This window comes from Mustela nivalis (assembly GCF_964662115.1).
Source record: "Mustela nivalis genome assembly, chromosome: 3".
NCBI lineage: Eukaryota > Metazoa > Chordata > Mammalia > Carnivora > Mustelidae > Mustela > Mustela nivalis.
Genome location: NC_139022.1, coordinates 66,641,960 through 66,664,730, shown reverse-complemented (window position 1 = coordinate 66,664,730; position 22,771 = coordinate 66,641,960). Strand labels below are relative to the sequence as shown.

General features: G+C 37.1%; 1 protein-coding gene across 3 annotated transcripts; it reads right to left on the bottom strand.

Annotated features, from left to right (window-relative positions):
• Nucleotides 1–610: 610 nt before the first annotated feature.
• ARRDC3 (arrestin domain containing 3) lies at nucleotides 611–15,185 on the bottom strand. 3 transcript variants are annotated; one of them, XR_014310164.1, is made up of 8 exons: nucleotides 14,376–14,916; nucleotides 10,311–10,392; nucleotides 8,233–8,380; nucleotides 7,103–7,205; nucleotides 6,515–6,771; nucleotides 6,037–6,199; nucleotides 5,614–5,806; nucleotides 611–3,389 (listed from the first exon to the last, which is right to left on the bottom strand). XR_014310164.1 is itself a non-coding variant. In XM_082724928.1 (8 exons), the coding sequence occupies exons 1-8, from the start codon at nucleotides 14,653–14,655 to the stop codon at nucleotides 3,333–3,335; spliced, it is 1,245 nt and encodes a 414-aa protein (XP_082581054.1). In that variant the 5' UTR covers nucleotides 14,656–15,185; the 3' UTR covers nucleotides 611–3,332. The 3 variants fall into 3 exon arrangements, 2 of the variants coding, with proteins under 2 accessions (XP_082581054.1, XP_082581055.1); XM_082724928.1 differs by having other exon boundaries at nucleotides 5,614–5,768; nucleotides 14,376–15,185; XM_082724929.1 differs by lacking the exon at nucleotides 8,233–8,380 and having other exon boundaries at nucleotides 5,614–5,768; nucleotides 14,376–14,883.
• Between the last annotated feature and the right edge of the window lie 7,586 nt (nucleotides 15,186–22,771).

Below are 22,771 nucleotides of genomic sequence, written 5' to 3'. Positions count from 1 at the left end.
TATGTGTATACACATTTGAAAATATGGGATAATGATATAGTAAGGCACATATACAACCTGAGAGCTGATCTATGGATATATAAATATTGAAATAAGGTTATTTCCTAAACGTGATCCCACACTTTCTAAATGTGATTAGTAATTCTAAATCAATGCCAAATCCACATTCTTTGAAAAAATATTACATTGTTTAAAAATTTGGAAAAAAGTATTTTTGTAAGTTTAGTTAATACAACTTTTAAAGGTACATGCTCTTAAATACTAGAAACTTGGACACATCATTGCAAGAGGGAATTGGTACCTGAAGGTGAAACTATTTTACCTGGTTAAGTTTGGTTCATACAGGACTGGCATTTATAGAATGAACTTACAGGTTTTATAAAAAAAAAAAAAAAGAAAAAAAGAAAGCAGGCATCTGAAACTTGATGAATTATTATGCCATGATAATTATTATTAAAAATTCCTTTAAGGCTTTAGTAATTCCCTTTGGTCGCTTGAAGCAATTCCTACCCAGATTGGTTTAAAAATATAGTTTAACTGTAGTCCTAATAATGTTTGCATGTATGATGAGTTACTAACACGATCAAGATTCAATTAAGTCTCCAAACAATTTTACAAAAAAGAAAAAAAACAAAACACTTTATTTTCCACAAGGAAGAGCAATAGGAAAAATTAAATCATTTCCCACATATTGTTTTCTTAAAACAGAGCCTACAAGGACATATTCAGCACCAAATAAAACAGGAAAAAAAGAGAAATTACAAACAGCCATAGAATATAATCTATAAAGCAAACATTTAATATTGCACTTTGTTTTGCTAATGTTTTGGATTTTACTTTTCCTAATTGCAAAATCAGGACTCTATCTTGAATACTGGAATACAACTGTGAACCTCACATCTTAGGTCAGGAATTGACCAATATTTGGAAAAGAGTAAAGTAATGCCTCTAAATAAGAAAAGTAAACAAATACTTTAATGGGGTAAATAAAACTTTATTTGATAAAGTTTTATATATATTTAAAATTTAATCACATTTTGTGACCCAGTGCCAATTATCAGAATATTGGTCATTCTCACTTCATGTGTTATTTATAAGAGTATACGGTGATAAGTATTCCAATGCTATGCATATCAACAATTGTTCCCTAGTCAGTTAGACATAAGAGAGAAAAGAAAAGGGATTTTCAGACAACCTCCCCCCCAACAAAAATAAAACCACCAAATGCCCTTTATGCCAAATATTCCATTAGCTTCTTTTGAGGGGGACATTCACAAAATGATTTAACAACAATAAAAAAATATTTCACCCCCATTTCCTTATTATCTAGTATTAGTTTGCTACGGGAGCCCAAACCCTTTACTGAATCACTTAAAACGTGATTCATTTTTACGCTGGGCTTTCTTCACCCTGTCAGCATTTTTCAAACATGAATTGTCTTCCATGTTTTCTTAAAGGCCACTTATGGAAAAGCCTGTTTGTTTTGTATGAAGCTTTAAGACAGTATTTAACCAGGTCAAGCACCAAGCCAGAGTTACTATTATTTTCAGCCACTTTATTAAATGTGGGGTTAAATGGCAGATAGATGTAACACCCATTTCACACGTATGTTGCAACATCACAGATGCTGATTTTCATTAAAAACATCAGAGCTGAATTCCTTCTAAAATAAGACCACTAGTACACTTGGTACCTTGGAAAATGGTTTTTAAGTGTCATCATGAATGCTGGTATATTTATGAGCCAACTGTAAATTATCTTTAATACAAACTATAATTTACTGATGTAGCTGCTCTTACCTATATATACTCAAAGTGAGTGGTTTCTCATGTTTAGCAAAATGTTCTTTAGATAATGGAAAAAATACTGTCACTAAAAAATCCCACAAAAATAGAAAACAGTTCTCATTCCAGCACACGTTCTAGTATTTGTAATTTTAAAGTTATACACTTTCAGAATAAACTTGGGTTTTTGAGCTCTGAGAAGTTGGAGCGGGATATGAAATGTATAAAGTAAGCTCTCTAATCACAACCTGAATATATATATATATATATATATATATTCCTGCTCAGAAAACACTGCACCAGCAAAATGATTTCCAACATAGGTGTATTGGAGGTAATTAAGTAACTCTGTTAAAAAAATAAATGCACTTTCTCCCCCTCCTGTGACTGGAAAATTTCCATACTCTTAAAATAATAAAAATAATAATTTTTAAGAGCAACAAGCCCTTAACTCTTTGCTGGTGCCTGCCATACTGCCTTTCTTTACTCCATTCTTAGCTCTGCTAGTTTCTTCTTTTATGTAATGATAAAAAGGGAATGTGGGTGGGTTATCACTTTTGTGTATGTCCCTTTTCCAAATTTCCCTCTCTAAAAAGCCAACCAACCAACCAACCAAACAAACAAAAAAAAAAGTAACTCAACAGTGCAACGAAACACAAATAGCATTCCAACAGTTTGGCAAGTGATGCGTTCACCTGAGATTAAGTGATTTTAGGCAGTCAGTAACAAAATGCTGCTTTGCTGTAATAGTAGAAAGGCAACAAATTCTTAAAAGAAACCAAGAAGGTATACAATCTTGACAAAGTCTCTTATTAGCTTCCTCCTCTTATCTCTTTTCCCACATATCTGTTGCGTATCTACTACAGTAGGCTGCAAAACATACAGCAAGAAGGATTGGCTTGAAGGCATTTGATGTTTGTAAATAAATCCACAATAGGATCCAAGCTGAAGAGGTGATACATGGTCAGCCTAGTAGGACATTTCTGAGCATGTGCATACGCAGGTATAGTCCAGGCTATATTAAATTAAAAAAAAAAAAAAAAAAAAAAGTCAGTGCGTTTTTTTTTCATGTTAAAGTTTTTTCAAAGCTTTCTTTTGTTCCTTGTTGTGCTGACCACAAACAAGTTTTTAAACAGTATCAAGAGTCTGGCATAAATGGAAAAAAAAAAAAAAAAAAGCTGTAGTGACATCGGAACTGCACAATGTAAGCATTGAGCATGTGCAAATTTTCAAATCAAAAGAAGGAAATCATCCCTCTTTACAACGTGGTGTCTTGACACGTATGACCATAGGCTAAGAAGACTGCTCTTAAGTATGTGCCTGTTTTAAAGGAGAAAAGCTTAGATCTTCAAGCATGTTGGAGCAGTCCCAGAATGTTGCTGTAGGCTTCTAAAGCATGATCACTGGTTGTTTCATGTGTTTGCCATTTTTCTGGGCAAAAGCAATTCCACTTCCTCTGAAAACGTGTCTCCAAGATACTTCTCTGTCCTCAGCTGGGAAGAGATACAGTTCGGAACCCACATCAACTTGATTTAACCAAGTATTCCTTCAACGAGAGGGGCAGGATGGTCTATCATCTGCTGACTGATCAGGATTTGGATCAATCTAAAAAGAAGAGTTAAAAAAAATTACAAAGTTATCTGATCAAGTCTAGTAAAAATGCAGCAATGACTAACATTCTAAGTACTACTGAGGAATTGACTCAGAACATACACAGCATGTAGGGGAAGCGAGAAAATATTATCTATAAAGTGCCTGATATTTAATTACAAAATTAATAAATTTTTTTTTAAGATTTTATTTATTTATTTGACAGATAGAGATCACAAGTAGGCAGAGAGGCAGGCACAGAGAGAGGAGGAAGCAGGCTCCCTGCTGAGCAGAGAGCCCGAAGCGGGGCTCAATCCCAGAACCCTGAGATCATGACCTGAGCCAAAGGCAGAGGGGCTTAACCCACTGAGCCACCCAGGTGCCCCCGAAATTAGTAAAATTTTTAAAGGTATGCCCTTGCGGTGTTTTACTCAGCATTCAGTAATACTTAAGACTCAAAATAGAGAGTGGAGAAAAATTTCATAGTAATGATCTCCTTTTGTCCCTTTTCATCCTTCTACAAAAAAAGTCAACTCTTTTCTAGGCTTTGGGAAGAATGCAGTTGTGTGAACAGTGTTCTTGGTGGTTATCTGAAGTAATAACCTATGAATGTTAAACACTAGAGAAGGCCTAAGGAAACTGTATCAAGAAATAGCAATCCTAAACCAGAATGCTCTACAGTCTGCCCACCTTCTCTATGACTAGAGAGACTTTAATATGCACATATATTTAAGCAAAATTAATGTATTTCAGTCGATTCTCAGGTAGAGAATGAGCACAGGAAGGCAAGTGGTTGGCTTTAAAACATTTCTTTTACTGAAACCTTTTGGGTAAGACCCATTTTTATTTGCATTTAAATGTAGCATAATCCAAAGTGCCTCACAGAACTTTAGGTAAAACATGTTTTTGAAGGGAAAAAAAGCAAGTAACTTTACTTTTAATGACTTAAGAGAAAAACACTTTAATGCAGGCCAGAACTTCTTCCCTTCTATGTGACTATTAACTGAATCATATTCTGAACCAATTTAGGATTTTAGAAATTTTTAATTCTCTTAATTATCTTTAGTTCACTTGAAAAGGTGGTAGTAGAATTTTGCCACAAATTTGCTTTAAAGTGGATGACTGACATTGTAGTTCTTTTAAAATGCCTGTTGTAAAGGCAGAAAGTCTCAGATCAAATCAGAAATTACTGACTTAAGATAGAAATATCAGCATAAAAATTTAACAAAATCTGTAGTTAAGTGGGAGAACTTTTAGCACGTAAGGACAAATTCCGTGAAACAGAACAGTGGGATAGAAAAATTATGGCTAATTAAGAATTTGCAAGAACAAATTCTAAATATCCTATAATCAACAATTAAAGTGATCTTCTATTTAAACACATCTGGAGGAAAAGGAACTCTTCTAGCCATGATCTTAAGGGGGAAAAGCAACAATTTCTTGCAGAGTGAAGCAATCCCACTTAGGTCTTATTTGGGAGTAATATTTCACTGTTAAATAAAGACCTATCTGTGATCACCAAAAGGGTAAGGCTGATTCTAGTTATTTACAAAATTACTTCGCATTATACTGGTATCAATGCCAACTTTAAAGCCCTGCACAACATATATTAAGATGTATTCTGAAGAACTTCAATCACCTTCCGAGGGAAGCCTTTCCTGATTTCCAGGGCCTAATGAACTACTCTTCAAATGAACTGTGTGCATTTCTAACGTTACGGAGTATTTTGCTTCTAAATTTGTTATTTGCATCAGTCTGTGAGCTTCTCGCAAGAAGAGCCATGTTTTATTCACGTAATGCTGAGTGGTCATCAACATGAGATGAATAAAATAATCAGTGTAGAAATGCTTGTATAACCTGTTTTGCAAATATGTTATCTTCCCCTATGACTGGGAATGTTAAAATATGCAAGAATTAAATCAGAAAAGGATGATAAATAAGAGAAATTCTAGCTACTTAAGTAGTTCATGCATGTAAAAGCCACTCCTATTGATGCTTTAAAATATGAATTATTCCTTTAACAGGCATTTTGTAAGCATGATATTAAATCATTATCCCTACTTCCCCAATGATGTAAGAATCCTACTTACTAAATTTAATCTAATGTTTAATTCTGTTGTTCTACATTATATTTTTCTATTAACGTAATGATAATCAAAACCTAACTGTATTTTTTAAAAAGTCTGTAATGCTGTTTCCCAGGAGAGTCAGCCCATTTCAGACTTGAGCTAGTGCTTACCTCTGAATAAAGAGGTGGAGGCAAGAACCGAAACTCCTGGATATATGCAAACAGTGGTCCTTGAAGGGCTCTCTCAAAGTCATCACAAGCACTCACAGGTGCAAGATTGTTCCGCCTTTGTTCCTCTGTTACCACTTCTGCATAGCTGGGTGGTGCTGAAGGAAAAAGATACACGCAATTCGAACACCATGTTCTTATGCATGTCAAAATACACAGAATAGTAGGTATTAAAAAGGAATGTCAAGATAAAAATAGTAATTGTTTTGTGATTAAAACTAGGGGGATATATGTTTTAAATCTAATATTAGGGACACATCTACTTTCTACATGTATAGACAAAAGTTTAATCATAAGATATTAAAGGCAAAATTATGTTCTTCAAAATAATAAGAGAATAGGCTTAAACATGCATTATCAAATTACCTTCAGGTCTTTCACGTAGAGATAAACCAAGCCAGTTCATATTCATGCTACACTGACTGCTTACACTTGAGGTTCTGCTACCAAATGGATGTAGAGGAATGGTACCAATGACAAGTGGCAAATTAAGAAATAAATCCATAGCTCCAGGAATATCCACATATACCTAAACATTGAAAGGAGATGGTAGGTTTAGTATTACAAGCATTATTTCTTTCTTTAAAAACTAATAACCCAACTTTAATGTTATCTTGGGCCTTCATTTACTTACATATACACAGAATATAAAAAAAAAAGTTCCATCACTACATGTAGTACTACATGAAGTAGTTTACATGTGAGGTAAAATTAGTAATTGTAATTCAAATTAAAGGTTTACATGTATTTGTATATATGATCTATAGAATACAAAACCCAAATCCTGGAGTAAGACATATCCTCATGACTTTAATACTAAACAAACCCTTAAATCTATACCTACCATTAGTGAGTATTCCACACGAATTATGCTACAGTCGAGGATAGAAGGAGAAACTGGTGGAATTTTCAGCAACTTTCCATTCCATGTATCGGTCTTTCCAGATGATAAGGATTCCCCACGTAAATTAGCCACAAGCTGTTTTACTTCCTTCATTTTCCCTTTGGCATAGAAGGCCTGTGTTTGGTAAATGGCTGCCTTTGGCACTACCATTCGGGAAGAGCAGTTCTCAATCTCAGCAAATATCTGAATTGATTCACCTAGAGGGAAAAAATATGTATCTACTGTTAAACAAAAACAACCAAACCGCCAAAAATGTAGATTCTTAAGCCAAAGTCTGAAAGGTCAATGGACTACATGGATGAAAAACAGTCCCAAAAGTGGCAAGAAACTTAGAATTATAAAAATGAACTACTCATGTTTAATAGCTGTTAAGAACAGACATTACATTCACATTTATGAAAGAAAACTGGGTTATTTCTTACCAAGAATATCATATTGTATGTGCATTTAGTAGAAATACTAAATACTTAATACACAAAAGCTGAGTGAAGAAGGATCATTTTCTGTGGGAGTCCATCTCATACATACCTGGGGTATAGCCCTTCCTTTCGATTTTGGCACTTAAGGATATTGGGCCTGAGGTACAGAACCAGCAACAGAGAGTCTTTTCTTTTGTGCCTGCTTGGGGTGACTGTAAGAAATAAATTAGAGAAAAAGGTCAATGCACAAATTAAGACAGTATAACACAATGTTTTAAAATAAAACCCTAAATTTTTGGAGAATAAAAATTAAAAACAGTGTTGTTTTTTTCGAGGTGTATTCAGATATACTTAAAAAAAAAAAAACTAACCAATGGCTTCTGAATTATACAATTATTTTCATCTTATGTATATTCTCCACCCAATTAAAAAAAGGGGTAGAGGGCTTAACAATATATTCCATAAACACAGTTTTAGCTCACACTATTTACAAATAAAGTAATTAAAAACAAACCAACCAACAAATCAAACAAACAAAAAAACCCTTTCCACATTCCACTTCAACTGCCTTAAAAAAAAAGGCAGCTTGGAAAGCAACTTGGTTACTATCCCAAATGTTAACATCTTTCTTTGAGAATATAAAAATCAGTTATGTGAAAAAAGGAAAACTCTCATTTTTAAGATTCTTATTTGCTTAAAGATGTTATCATTTGTTTAGACCAAATAAAGTTTTTAAGGTCAAATTTGAATATTGTGAAAAAATGCAATTAAAAGGGATTTCTTTTAAAATATGATTGATTTTTCATCAAAGTGACAATCTCCCCATCACTTGACAACTATCCCTATATTGGAATATGCAATGCAGTCCAAGGTTTAGATTATGATCTTTCAATGGTAAGTGATACTGTCTTACAATAATAATGGATACTACTGTTCCTCCTCCACTGAAATCATCCAGGGAACAAATCTATTTTTTGTTATTCTTTTAACTTCCGAGTGAGAATTATTTTGTACTATATGCTGTTTTTACTTTTAAAGTTTTCTTAAAGTTATTATAGTATCAGAAAATATGAGCATATTATTCACTAATTTATGTGCTCTTGACTCTGTTTTTAAAAAATAGTATTTATGGAATTTAAAATCACTCTTGTGAAAGTATAGAGACTGCATAGTTTAGGTGATTATTCTTTAGTATTTATATGCCAAAAACGAAGAATGAAGAATTCAGTCAGTTCTTACCAGTAATGAAGGAGTGTTGATATCTATATGCTCAAAGACTGTAAATTCCTTCTTTAATTTTACTGGTAGAAGCCAAGGCCTGTGCAATTCGGCTTTCACCCAATAGCGCACACTGCCATGTCGGCCTTCGAATGAGGTAGCAAGTGGTCTGTGCAGAATATAAATTCAATATATTAATTTTATACCTCTTTTTAATAATTATACAGTTGGTCAGCATAGAAGTGTTACTATATTCCACTGCTTATATATCAATGAGGTAGCAAACAATTTTTTTTTAATTTCTAAAGGGATAAGTCATTGGGGAAAAAAAATCTTCTGTTTTCCAATAAACAATAGCTAACACAAAAGTATTATAGAAATTTTGCTTTAAAAAGCCAGAAGAATACAATCCCTTTAAACTAAGAAGAGGCTGCTTTTAACGCTGGTGGCAAAATTATGAAAGTCTGGAAATCAATTCTTGAAATAAAAAATTTAATTTAAAAACAAAGTTAAGAATGGTTTTAATATTTTTCTTTTTTTTTAAGATTTTACTTATTTATTAGAGATCACAAGTAGATAGAGAGGCAGAGAGACAGGGAAGCAGGCTCCCTGCCGAGCAGAGAGCCTGATGTGGGGCTTGATCCTAGGACTCTGGGATCCTGACCTGAGCCGAAGGCAGAGGCTTAACCCACTGAGCCACCCAGGCACCCTGGTTTTAATATTTCTATTGAGAAAGTTTACACACTGGCTTAGGAATTCTCTTTTTTTATAATAAGTAAGAAGATCTAGAGAATATCTAGAAGAGTTGTTATAATTTCAAGAATTTCACCTTTTACAAAGTCTACTAAAAATCTAAAAAAGCTGTGTTTCCATTTCCTAGTTTTCTCATGTTCTCTTTTTTTGGCCATGTTTTCTAACTGTACTGGCTTAATAAGAGAAAGAAACAATTCTGTTAATCTCTATCAAGGGAATCAGAACTGGTTTTTACCTCTCCCAGATTTCATTAATTGTGGAAGGTTTTACTGCAGTGAGTTTAGTCTCTTTCATAATTTCACTAGCAAAATGCCCAGTGTTCAGTTATTTACAAGGTAAAGTGCTAGCTTAGATTAACATGAAAAGTAGTGGGATTTTTACACCTTTTTTTTTTTTTTTTTTTCCATTTTAGACTCCTGCATTAACGTGTATAGCATGGAAAAATGAAATGTAGTATTTATGTAAGTCTTCCAGAGTCTATTTTAAGTGACTTTGGTTGATAAACTAGTCAGACCCAATATTAGCAATATATTCATAGACTTACAGTATTTCTCTTAAAGCAAATTGGGGCACTACATTTAGAATGACATTAAATAATATGGTAAATAGAATACTCTGAAAAATATCATTTATGATTTATCCGCATAGTAACAATTCAAGTACTACAATTAACAAAGATAGTAAGAAAATTTGGCAGGGAGGGAATAATCGCTTTGAAGACCTATTTTTACATCAAGAACAAACCACTTTCCTTTTTCCTTACTATAATCCATGCCTTATATTCAATTATCTGATAGGTGTTTCCTTTTAAATCCGGGTCACCGAATCAGTTGTATGACTTTTATAATAGGTCTTTGCACAGAAGCTATTAATTTCATTATCAAAAGATCATTATAAAGTTAAATTATTCCTAATTAATGTTTATCTTTTTACATTACTGCTGTGGGTTAGCATTAGCAGAAAAGATAAAACACTGGATTTTCATAAATTACTGAGTTAAGAGTTTTGATCAGTTCTAAATTTCCACTAATGTCAACTGATGATAAAATAGAAAGTGCTTACATTCTGATTAGCACCTTCCAATTCACTCGGGGTAGATGAAATACTATTTAAGTTTTAAAGATCTCACAGATTTTGAGACAGAGTACTAAGAATTGAGCTTTGCTTTCTTTAATTTTGCCACGCTATATTAAAAAGCAGCTTCTTTTTCAGTGTATTGTTTTCCTCTAGCAATATTCAGTGATGAAAAGGGTTTTTTTAAAAACTAAAAATATTTAAATTTAGAATAATTTTAACTTTAAAAGAATGGAGGTTTATTAAAAATGCCTGTTACTCATAATACTTACGTCTGTGGAAGCTCGAAGCTGAATGCATATTCATGCCTTCCTGAATGAATAGTGTTGAAGCCTTCTTCTGAATTATCATCATCTAAAACAAACAAAGAGAAAACAAAAGACTTGATTTTAAACCTTTACACACTCTCCCTGGTGGCAGTACTCTAAAGGTACTCCTATAATAATTAATTAAGGCCACAAGCTTTGGAGTTTGAGAGATCTTAATTCTAACTTCTGTCACTTCCTCTGGGTGAGTTACTACAAATTTCAACTCTTCTGTTGCCTCATCTGTAAGATGGGGATAATCAATACTTATGCCCTTAAAGGCAGGTGTTTTTTTTTTTTTTTGTAAACTACCCAAACTGTAAAGCATTTGTGTCTAACATAGTAGATGCTCAACCAGAGTCAGAGCTCAAGTCTCAAAGAGGTTATCTTTGTCTCCAATGGTTTACTTAAAAATTTATCATAAGACTATATATAAATTAAAATTTGTGCAAACCTTTCAAGTCTGTCAGTTTTGATGCAGATGACATGAATGTTACAATTTAAAACCATTAGAAAACTTCGTCAAATGCTTAAGTTAAAAAAAAAAAAAGGAAGTGATATTTAAATGTCAGTTTCAGAGCTAAAAATAAAAATTCTTTATTGAACCTAAAATGTTCACACTAAGTTTGTCCTAGCAACAGCTAAAAATCTGCACATAAAAATACATCTTAGGATTTAAAAGGTTCCTGCTCACTGGGAAACAACACTGTTCCACATCCTTGAAAACAACACTGGTCCACATCCTTGAAAAGTGAACTCTAATGAGGCTGTTCCCAATTGCTAGGAGAACGACCTTTCATTTTATAACCCATTTTCTTTAGGCCAAATATTTTTAAAATTTCTCCAAAATATATACGTATTTAACAAAAATGTGGGAGAGGATTCTGAATTCTTAAACTGACTTTTAGTTTAGCTTTCTTAGTGTAATTACAGACACGTCTGTACTGATGTAGTCTTTCGGTGTAGAAGCCAACAGCAGCCATGAGTGTAGGTGAAATTGGTATTATCATTTAACTTTCTCTCACCAAAGTACTGAAGAGACACAACGTGATGCCTCCGTTACATCAAAAGAGAAAAGGGGGGGGGGGGAAAGCGTGTATCTGCGGGTACTTTTATTCAGAAACCATGATGATTCCTTTTTATCTCAATACTGTTTTTCCTCGCCCCCTGTGCAAATCCTCTGAACGAATTTCAGCACCGAAAACCGGTGAGTTGGGGGCTATTTAAATTCGCTCCCCTCGAAGGCGCCCGAAGTTTGCCTCCCTCTCCTTTCCGTCCCTTCTCGCTCCCTTTTTGTGCCAGCTCAGCACTCTCATTGAGGCGAGCGGCGGCGGCGGCGGCGGCGGCGGCGGCCGCGCCGTGGTAAACAAGTGCCGGGCTGTCAATCAAGAACTAGACCGGAGCAGGAGAGGACCGGCCTAAACCGGCGCGAGCAGATCCCAGCCGGCCCGCCCGCGCGCCGCCGCCGCCCGCGCGCTCCGCTATACATACGGCATACGTCGCGCGGCGCTCGCGCTCGCGTTCGCGCAGCCTAGCCTGCTGGACGGGGGGCGGGGCGATGGCACCGCGGCGCTTCCGCTTTACACGCCCCAGCCGGTGACCGGTTCGATCTGGCTCGGGCCACCCTGACACCTTTACAGTTGCGGTGAGGGAAACTGGGGCGGGGAGTCCCGGGGAGGAAGGCCAGGGCTGCACAGTCTCTGGGAAACAATGGGGAGGGGTCAGAGGATACTCGCCGAGGCCTCCCCACCCGCTTTCAGTGTCAGTATCACTTTTCCTCCCCCTCCCGGCCAGCCTTGACGGTCTGTTCCCAGGTCAAATCAAGGTAGCGGGTCTGGTGACTACACAAGTCGGGAAACACAATTTCTTTCAAGTAAAAGGCAGTGAGCGTCTACAGAAGCCACCTGACCGAAAAACAGGAAAATGGGGTCCCGCTAACCCCGCGTCCCCAAGTTCCTTCTGAATAGATTCGTCAGTGAAAGTTACGCCCAGGGGCTATTCGGCACCTGCGAGGCCAGCAGGAGCTTCTCCCCATCTACTCTGCGGAAACCGGAAATCGCTTTTTTTCGGGGGCGCCAAGCAGGGAGGTGAGGGGCGACAACCTTCGGTGACACGAGCCACGCCGCCTCCAGAAGCTGCGGGAGGGACGCGAATAGGGGCGGGGGCAGGCCCTCTGGAGGGACCTTTACCGGCGCACGCCGGTTCCAAGCCTCGCCCCAACCGGCGCGAGCCCACTCTCCCCACCCGCCCGCGCCCAATCCAATCAGAGCCTGGCATCGCCTTAGCAACAGGCTAACAAACGCGGCTCCGCCTATCGCCGGGCGCCCGGGGCGGGGTCTCAGTTAGCAGGCTAGTTTGAGAGGTCCCACTTTTAAGTCATTGAAACTATTCCAGCTAAGAGCTTGTCCACGCTTTGCAGGGGTTGCGGGGCATCTCGTGGGGGTAGGGGGTACATACTTTTGTTTACGAAGAAATCATGGAACAACTAATGAAATTGTGTTTGTCCCCGTAAGTCATTATTCTACCTTTACTCCATTGCAAGCCTCAACTCCCTCAAAACCTTTGTTTCTTATCCATTTTATAAAAAGCTGCAATGTCCAGAAAGGTTCAAAGACAAACTCGTGTCTGCTTTCCAAAAAATACCAAGGCTGTCATTCGGCATTTGCATCTTACCAGTGTTACTGCTTGTAAATACTAACTAAAAATTATTTCAGGATGCAGATTACCTATGTGTAACTGTGAAATCCCAATTGAAGAAGTGATTTCATCTTAATATTTAAAAAAATGATTACATGCGGTAACTCAAAGCATCCTTCATTTCGACACTTGTCTTAGTTCCATTTGCACTTCCTCAGGGATGTGTATTTTTTTTAATATAAAAAAGGTTAAAGACGTGCTGTACTTTATGAAAAATCGTTAACATTTGAACTAAATATTGCATTAAAAAGGAGAAGCATAAAATTACATAACCAGTTTTAACATTATATTCTTCTTGGGCTAGGAATTAAGTCATCGCCACCACCTGACGCGTGTAACCAATCTGCTGAGAGCAGAACAAGCGCCCCTCCTCACCACCCCCCAGAACTGGTCCGAAACAGGATTGAACCGCTTCTAACAAAGGGTGGAAACTTAGAAAAACAAGCTTAGAGTCTCCTATATTTCCACAATGTAACCATTTAAACAATAGATTGGAAATCTCAGGACCTCTTCTCGCCTTGACAACCGTTTATCTCCCTTTTCCAACCAAAAACCAAATCCAATGTGCCGAATACTTTTCAATTCCATTTGACTGGCACGGGTTTCATTGAATGCACGTTCCAAAGTTAGGCATCATACTCGGAAAAGAAAATTACTGACCCGAAATGGTTTCTAAAACTGATTTGAAACTTATCATAATGATAGATACTGTCCTTTAAGATAGAGAATGCTTGATGTAAATTTATAAAAGGATCTGGAGAGAATAGGGAAAAAACACGTGGGGTGTTGATACCATATGTCAAAATAAGCCACAGAAATCCTTTATCAAAGAACAATGATGAATTCCTTATAGTATTTTGCGTGTCAATATTAAAAATGAAAAGCATCTATTAATCCACTTAAATGTTACTCCATTTCTTCACTGAAGCTTAGTTTTTAAAATCTACGGTTGCACACTGCAAGGAAAGAAATCGAATACTGGACTGCAGATTTTAGCATTTCATTTGAAAACTTATTAATAAAATAACTGAATCGGATTTAAGTAGAATTTACAAATAAGGTAGAAAGGTATTGCAAGTGCGTATGGAACAAACCAAGCCGGGTATAGAGGTAGTTGAATTAAGTGCAGTTTGCAGTCACTTTGCAGATGCCTGCATGCATTACGGTTTAAGACACGATGAATGTCAAAGAGAACCCAAATCTTCCAACTTTGCTAATCTTTAACTGCTATGTGTTATGCCAAGAGCTGAATTACATTAATTTCAGAAAAACTGAAAAGGTACTTTCCCAAAGGAAAAAAAGGTCTAATGACTTCTGAATAATATAAAAACGTACCTCTTTCGTGTCCAATTAAGATGTCTTTATGGTTGAAATATTCTACTTCTTCAGTGTAATTCTGTGTATAGGCAGTATTGGAGCCGGCGTTTCTTGATTCGGTCCAGCGTACTTTCGCATGTCCTCTTGCATGAATTTTAAGAGATTTCACTCTGATTTCCCCGGTAACTTCTAAATTCACCCTTCCTGAGACTGTATCCCCACTAGAATACACAGGGACATTGCTGTCATTAAGACAGTCAAAGCTTATTGTCAAACTCTTCACCTTTCCCAGCACCATGTTTGTAACAAAATCTATAAAAATATAATGTAAGACAAAAAAGTCGAGATCACATATAAAACGTGATCTTCACCTAACACTGATCGATGTCTTTGCCGTGCAAAAAGCTTGCAGGCAAGATCAGTGATTCTTTACAAATAGTTCATTGAGATTTCTTAAAAAGTCAGGGCAGCAGAGAGGCTGCTGCTCCGCGATCCTGCTAGTCTCAGTGGTCTCCTTACAAAGACGGGCGGCTAGAGGCTGCCAGCTCACTTTAAGAGCAGCTTTGTGAAAAACAACCCCACTGCGCATGCGCACGCCGCGGCTGCTGTCCGCCCTCTCTGCGCGTCCCCTCCCGCGCCTGGCTCGCTCCCTCGCTCGCTCGCTCGCTCGCGGGTACAGTAGGTGTACAGCTAAGGGAAGAAGACACTGGGGCTGTCGGGAGGCTGAACCTGACTTCTCTTCATTCTGGGCTCTTATTGGTAGGCAGGCTACCGTAAACCCTCGACGTGCTATCTGGAGCCCCTTCTTACCGAGCACACTCGAATAGAGAATGAAAGAGCGGGGACACTGGGGGACAAGGGCTGGGTGGGAAGCTGTTTGCAAAGCCACGTAAGGACAAACTGCTGAGTGACCAACCGAAGCGTGCGTGACCGGCACTGCAGGGTTTTGGCCACTGCTTGGATGGGAGGTGGAAGAAGTGGTGTATGAAGAGAGATGGGGGAAGGGGAGAAAGGAACCGGTTGGGCGAGCGACTGGTTGCTGAGCATGATCTAACGAATTAAAAAAAAAAAAAAGAAAGAAAGAAAGAAAGAAAAGTAATAAAACCCAGACAAGAAATAATGTTCGTACACAAGAGCATTCTTGGTTTGGATTTTTTAAAAGATCAGTGCGTTGTAGGCAGTGTGGAAATGAACTCAGCCGAGGCCAAACGAACCTAAGAGAGGCCAAAGAGAATAAGGGAGTAAGAAAGAGAAGCAACTATAATTTAATCAATAGGTTCCCCCCCCCCCAACTGTTTTCGCTTCCATCTCTTAATCAGAGAGCAACGAAAAGCAACCAAATTGTTTGCATGATGACACCAGGGGGAAAAAGGCCTGACCACTTCCTAGAAGGAAGAAAAGAGACTTTTTAAAGACACCACCTACAGCTAGATGTGCAGTTTATGACATGATTGCAACTCCTGTGTCCAGAGGATTAAAAATAGAGTTCAGCCTAAAAAAGTACCACCTTATTAAGAAGCAGCATGACACAGTGTTTTAGTTGACATCACATCCACAGCATAATAGAAAATTAGTGAAGAAAATTAGTTAGAAATTAGTGAGCCTGTAAGATGGTTTTTTAAAAAGCATGATTTCGTGTATAAGTAGAACTTAGTTTTGTAAAGTTCTAATAGTAATTTTTACCAGACCAATAGCCCAAGACTCTTCAACATAGTAATTCTCATAATACACCTTAAAGACAAGTACAGTTATCTCTTTTTTGTGAACATTTTGGTAACAAATGGCAGTGTTTTCATAAAGTCACACTGGAACTCAAGGTGTAGCAACTTACACTTTTCTAGATATTTCAATCAACAGAACTGTTTCTAAGAGGGAAATGTAGAAGGAAAAAATAAGAATCTGGAACTATTTTCATAAACAAATACACTTTGGCAGATCTTTTGACTATACTCATTGGTCTTGCTGTTTTCTTGCGTTTGGGGAAGAAACAATTTTATTTAGTTGGATTTTAGCTGACAAGGCAATTAGATTCAGCATTGTATATAAATATGCAAACTGGAGAGTTAATGGACAGACCATTTATCTCTAATAGACTTTAGATGGTTATGTTTAAAACCCTGAATATGTGTATTTAAGGGGGGAAAAAGTCTTTTTTTCTCTTGGTTGACACCTGGTGGAAATTCGAGTTGTTCAAGTGCTTGGAGTCCTGTACTAGCTTTGGTTAACAGATACTGCTTTGGTTTTTTCGCCACCTAGTGGTAAAACGTGAATTTGCTAAAATTCCGCTTCTCAGCGTTAAGGTCGAATCATTTATTAAGCATTCAATGACATTGGACAAGAAACGGATATGAAAGTGCAGTAAACTATGAGGCATTCATTAATAAATTTGCTTTAAGTTATTAATGGCTAATGAACAACAGTTGGATTCTTCAGAATTTTTAGTAAAATTTTTCTAGTTGGGACATAACTTATTTCTGAAAATTAAAAATCTGCGTTTTAAATGAACTAGAATTGCATTTAACCAGAAAGAACCCTAAGAGATTTACCTGTAGTTTGGAAAGTTGTTTTCCCATATTAAATAATTAGTTTCTGTGACTATAATCCTTCTCTTTGAAGCTTTTGGGATATTATAGGTTACTTTAGGATGTTATTTTAGGATATTATAAGTTATTGGCTATGATAGAATATTATAAGTTATTGCTTTTATTATTTATTTTGCCATTTCTCTCTATCTCTCTCTCTCTTTTTTTTTTTTTTTTTGTACTATGTTTTCCTAAACACTCAGGTAACCAACAAATTGCCAGGAAATTTTTATTCCCTGTCATTTTTACTTAAGATCCTACTCACTTAACCTAATTATCACCTTTCTTCACTTTGGTTTTAATCATATAACTGTTTCTAAGTGTCTAAACTTGAGTTTACATGCTTCATTTTGTTTATCCCCTAGTCATTCCAACTATGGAAACACCAGAAACAACAAACAATGAACAAACAACTCTGGCACCTTTAAATTTCTGTTTAGGTTTTTGTTTTTAAAGTTTATTCAAGTAATCTCTACACTCAACGTGGGGTTCAAACTCATAATCCTGAGGTCAAGAGTCACATGCCCTTCTGACTGGAGCAGCTAGGTGCCCCTATGCTTTCTGGTCTAAAAGAAAAAATAATAATAATTTAAAAAAACCACTTGGACTAAATTTTGGACTAAATGTTTTCTCTCCTGACTTTTGTGACCTTCCCTTTTCAAAACTCCTTGTCTAAAAATCTGCCCTTTAGATAAGTTGAAATGTTGTACTGTAACTCTTATCTTGGTGTTCTGGACTTGTCTCACTAGGCTCTTATTGTATTTTGCATTAAGTTTAAGCTATTCATCTTTACCACCAAGGCTCTTTCCTATTGCACCCCAGCCTACGTCTCATATGCCATCTCCTCCTACTCATCTGCTAACTCTCTATACTCCTGTCAAGTACATCTTCCGTCCCCTTTGTTAGGCTGTCTCGCTGTTGCCAATGTGAAGTTACATCCTGCTTTTTGTGCCCAGAACAACATCCCACTGTGTTACCTCCTTTTCCATCTTCTAACCCCTCTACTAGACTCAGCTGGCACAACTGAATAAAATTTCAGGTAGAGTAACTAGCACCCCCTTCCCTTTTTATAGCTGTGTCAGTACTAAAATAGAAATCTGTCTTTATGGTATTTTTTTTTTTCAAAGTGGGATAATTTATTATTCTAACGGAAGTACAAAGTAAGGAAAATTAGTGTATCTGAAAGAGAGAAAGTTTCAAACTAGCAATTTCAGTTTTTAGCACCTTTGAAAAGAAATATTCAGAGAGTGGCAGCAGAGGCCTGAGCACCCAGGATGACAGTCCTCGGACATGGCCACGCCGTTCACAGAACAGGGCAGTCACCTGGCTGTTCTCGACGCCGTGAGCACCATGAGAGAGAGGAGGAGGAAAGTACTGGCCGGGGCCCACGGCCGTGGGGAGAGGAGGCACGCGCAGGCACGGGCGGAGGGCCGGCGAGCCTCAGATGGACAGCCCGAAGGCGCTGACGATGCAGTACATGTCACCTTACTGTATAAAGGTTTGAACTCAATCTCAAGAACTTGTCTAAAACTGACAAATGATAATCACTATCAAGATATTTAATATTGATGTGGTATGTGAAAATACTGCCAAATCTGGAATTTTTCACATATCAAAATGCTCAATATTATATTGAAAAAAAAAACGGCAAGCCATCTCAACTGAAAGTTTGATTATAGTTGTAAGAAAAACCATTCCAGCAGTTTTTTTTTTTTTTAAATCCATGGTTAATCCTTATTTCAGCTAACACTTGATAGGCCTAAATACTGTAGAATTAGGGGCATTCTGTTTTTGTTTTTGTTGTTGTTGTTTGGTTTTTTGGTCTTAATTGTGTATTTCAAGATTTTGTAACTCTGGCTTTATTATATTTTTAAAGATTTTTTTTTTTTTACTTATTTGAGAGAGAGAGAAGAGAGACAGAAAAACAAACAAACAAACAAACAAAAACCATGAGCAGGAGAGAGGCAAAGGAAGAGGGAGAAGCCCACTTTCCGCTGGGTATGAAGCCTGATCCCAGGACTCGGAGATCCTAGGCAGATGCCTAACCAACTGAGCCACTCAGGTGCCTCTGACTTAACTCTAATACCTTCAAAATGCAACAATGACTTTGGTGTGGAGACTGGAGGCAAGATTTGCTATATTATTAGTAAAATGAGTGAGGTTTTTTTTAATATTTGATAATTATATGGTATGTTTGTTATATTTTTCATACTTAATGAACATTTAAATGTGTGGTGAATTTCATCATAAAATTCAGTACCAAATTTTTGTTTCTCTTCTCCCACATTAAGATATAGTGTGATATGAGGACGCCTGGGTGGCTCAGTTGGTTAAGCAGCTGCCTTCGGCTCAGGTTGTGATCCCAGTGTCCTGGGATCAAGTCCCACATCGGGCTCCTTGCTCAGCAGGGAGCCTGCTTCTCCCTCTGCCTCTGCCTGCCATTCTGTCTGCCTGTGCTTGCTTTCTCCCTGTCTCTCTGATAAATAAATAAAAAAAAAAAATCTTTTTAAAAAAAAGATATAGTGTGATATGTATTATGTGAATGCAGTTAATCTTTTATTTTTGATTTCTTGATTTAAAATAAGGTCATCCATAATTTGATCACCCAGAGATACCACTATTAACATTTTGTTACATTTCCATCTAGGTGTAAGAGAAAGGCATTGCCTGTGAAGCAAAAACAATGTTTCTCATATCATTAGAACATTTTTGACAACAGGTTTGATTAGAGGCTTAAAGAGAAAATCTCTTGAATGAATTTATAACACGTAGGTCCTGCTAGGTTAGATGATTTTGTAAAGTTTATTTATCTAGCCCTGAGTGGCACTGGGCCTATGGGAAGGATCAGAAATGATAAGTTCCTTTTTTTTTTTTCCTTAAGATTTTATTTGTTTATTAGAGAGAGAGAGCACACAAGCAGCGGGAAGGGGCAGTGGGAGAAGCAGACTCCCCGCTGAGCAGGGAGGGAGCCCGACATGGGACTTGATCCCAGGATTTTGGCGTCATGACCTAAGCTGAAAGCAGACATTTAACTGACTGAGCCACCCCGGTGCCCCAATGCTAAATTTCTTTTCTGAACTACTCTATGACTTTTGACCAGGCACAACTTTATGTAATGAGGGTAAAAACAACAACAACAACAAAAAACCTAATTATAATAGCAAACATTTTCTGACAGGTATTGAATTTTAGTAGCAAAATATAATTGAATGCAACCGGTTCTCAGTTTTTTTTTTTAACCTCAAATTCATATTTTGCTAACTGGAATTTCATATTTGATATCTTACTTAGAGAATGTTGCTTTTCTAATTATCTACATTCTTCTTGTTGATGAAGAGGATCACTATTATTGGTGATTTTTTTTTAAAAGATTTTATTTATTTATTTGACAGAGAGAAATTACAAGTACACTGAGAGGCAGGCAGAGAGAGAGAAGGAAGCAGGCTCCCTGCTGAGCAGAGAGCCCGATGTGGGACTCGATCCCAGGACCCTGAGATCATGACCTGAGCTGAAGGCAGTGGCTTAACCCACTGAGCCACCCAGGCGCCCCTATTATTGGTGATTTTTAAAACCAAAAACTTGAGGTGCCTGGGTGGCTCAGTCGGTTAAGTGTCTAACTCTTCGTTTTGGTTCAGTGTTGTGAGTTTGAGCCGGGTATCCAGCTCTGTGCTGGATGTGGTGCCTCCTTAAGATTCTGTGTCTCCCAGGGCACCTGAGTGGCTCAGTGGGTTAAAGCCTCTGCCTTTGGCTCAGGTCATGATCCCCGGGTTCTGGGATCAAGCCCCGAATTGAGCTCTCTGCTCAGTAGGGAGCCTGCTTCATCCTCTCTCTTTGCCTACTTGTGGTCTCTCTCTCTCTGTCAAATAAACAAATAAAATCTTAAAAAAAAAAAAAAAAAAGGTTCTCTGTCTCCCTCTCTCTCTGCCCCTCTTCCCTACTTCTCCTCTCTCCTTCCCACTCTAAAAAACAAACCCCCAAACTTGTTTACTGTCACTATTTTTTCAATACTGTTTAATGGAAGCATATTCCAAGGGTCTGCTATGTACTGTTAGTTTTATTTATTATTGTTAGTTATTATACTTCTGCTATCATAACTTAAAAACTGTAAGAGAGAATTATTACTTGTCATTTATCTGAAGGAGCTCAGTTTTCATGTTACTATTTTTCCTGTTGTTGAGGAATTTTACTTGCTACCGCTTTGAAGAAGTAGCTATGATGAAGGAAGTGTTTGTTGGGAAAATCTGTAAGGAGGAGGGCAATTTAAGTTTAAAATTTTGCTGGGAACTCACTGCCTCCAGAATTCTAAGTGTTTCAAATGACTTTTTGTGTCAGGGTCAGGAAACAGGTTAGATGATAGCTAAACTTTGAACTCACACATTTAATCTGTGATTTAGTAAATTCACATGTGTCTAATCAGCAATTGGTTTTATATTTTTCATTTTTGCAACATGAATTTTTTTTTAGTTTATGTATAAACTACTTAAATCAATACATTTCAGTGGAAATATGAGGTAACTGAAATTTTCTGCTCCAAATTGATATGTAATTGATATAATCCATTGAGAATTGATTTTTGTAGTCATGTATGAATTTGAAATTATTTTGCTGTGGAGAATCTGACTGCTTTAATATTTTGGACTTTGAAGCATATGATGAGCTTTATAGACATGAGGTATACATGTTATCTTAAAGATGCACAAAGCAAATTGTCTGAAGTGAGGAACAATTAAATTATGAATAATTTACAAATTGAAATAATATTGTCTGCCTTGGTCTTTAGAAAGTAGGAGTAATGCTTTGGTAAAGCCAAAATAATTTTGCAAGGTATGGGTTAAAGGCAAAATTTGGAAGACAGAGTAGATTGCATTTTGTGTAATAATTTTAATATTCAAATAAAAATTTTTACACATTTACAAATAAGGAGCACTCTATTTCTACCAGAGGGCCCTGTGAATAGGGAGAAGCCTTTACACTTTAATTTTTCATTTATTCTTATCTTTTGCTCTCATTTGGATCTGTTTTGGTGAAACCTGGGAGAAGTTCTAAGAAAGGTGAATGTATAAGAAGAAACTGAACTGAACGTGGCCACCTCTTAGGTCTTTCTGCAAATGATGAGGAAGAAGAGAACCTTTTAGAGAGAGTCATTTAATAGATAAGTGGCCAATGGGAGATTGCTGAAGGGAAAGAATGATTGTAAAATGGAGTCCTGATCCTAAAGAGGAAAGAACAAAAGACCATACTCTTTTTGCTTCTAGTGCTAACCTTTCTCATCTTCAGGAGCCTCAATGATTTTGTGTTCTTTTTTTTTTTTTTTTTTTTTTAAGATTTTGTTTATTTATCTGACACACAGAGAGCGATCACAAGTAGGCAGAGAGGCAGGCAGAGAGAGAGGAGGAAGCAGGCTCCCTGCTGAGCAGAGAACCTGATGTGGGGCTTGATCCCAGGACCCTGAGGCCATGACCTGAGCTGAAGGCAGGGGCTTCATCCTCTGAGCCACCCAGGCACCCCTGATTTTGTGTTCTAATCACATAATCTAATCTAATCACATAATCACATATAGTTATTACTATACTTATATTGTATTGTATTATATTATACTATACTATACTATACTTCAGTCTGTCTCTGGAGTGATGTTCACTCCAAATGAAATGAAGTGAAAGGAAGCGTTGGCTGCTGGGTGAGAAACAGTGGTGGCCAATTGTTAGAGGACAAAGCCAGTTAAGTGAACTATGGAAAAATCACCAAAACACTGGTAGGAAGGACGCATCAGAGATAGTGTGAAGGTGAAGGGCAAGAGATTTGTCTCCTGATGGATATGGGGACAGAGAA

What these genes read in the sequence shown, in the direction of transcription:
- ARRDC3 (XM_082724928.1), bottom strand. Translation starts at nt 14,655, where the DNA reads ATGGTGCTGGGAAAGGTGAAGAGTTTGACAATAAGCTTTGACTGTCTT. An exon ending in AGCTTCGAGCTTCCACAGAC is followed by an intron (nt 8,381 to 10,310) that starts GTAAGTATTATG and finishes TATTCTGCACAG; the next exon opens with ACCACTTGCTACCTCATTCG. An exon ending in GTGTGGAATACTCACTAATG is followed by an intron (nt 6,200 to 6,514) that starts GTAGGTATAGAT and finishes TTCAATGTTTAG; the next exon opens with GTATATGTGGATATTCCTGG.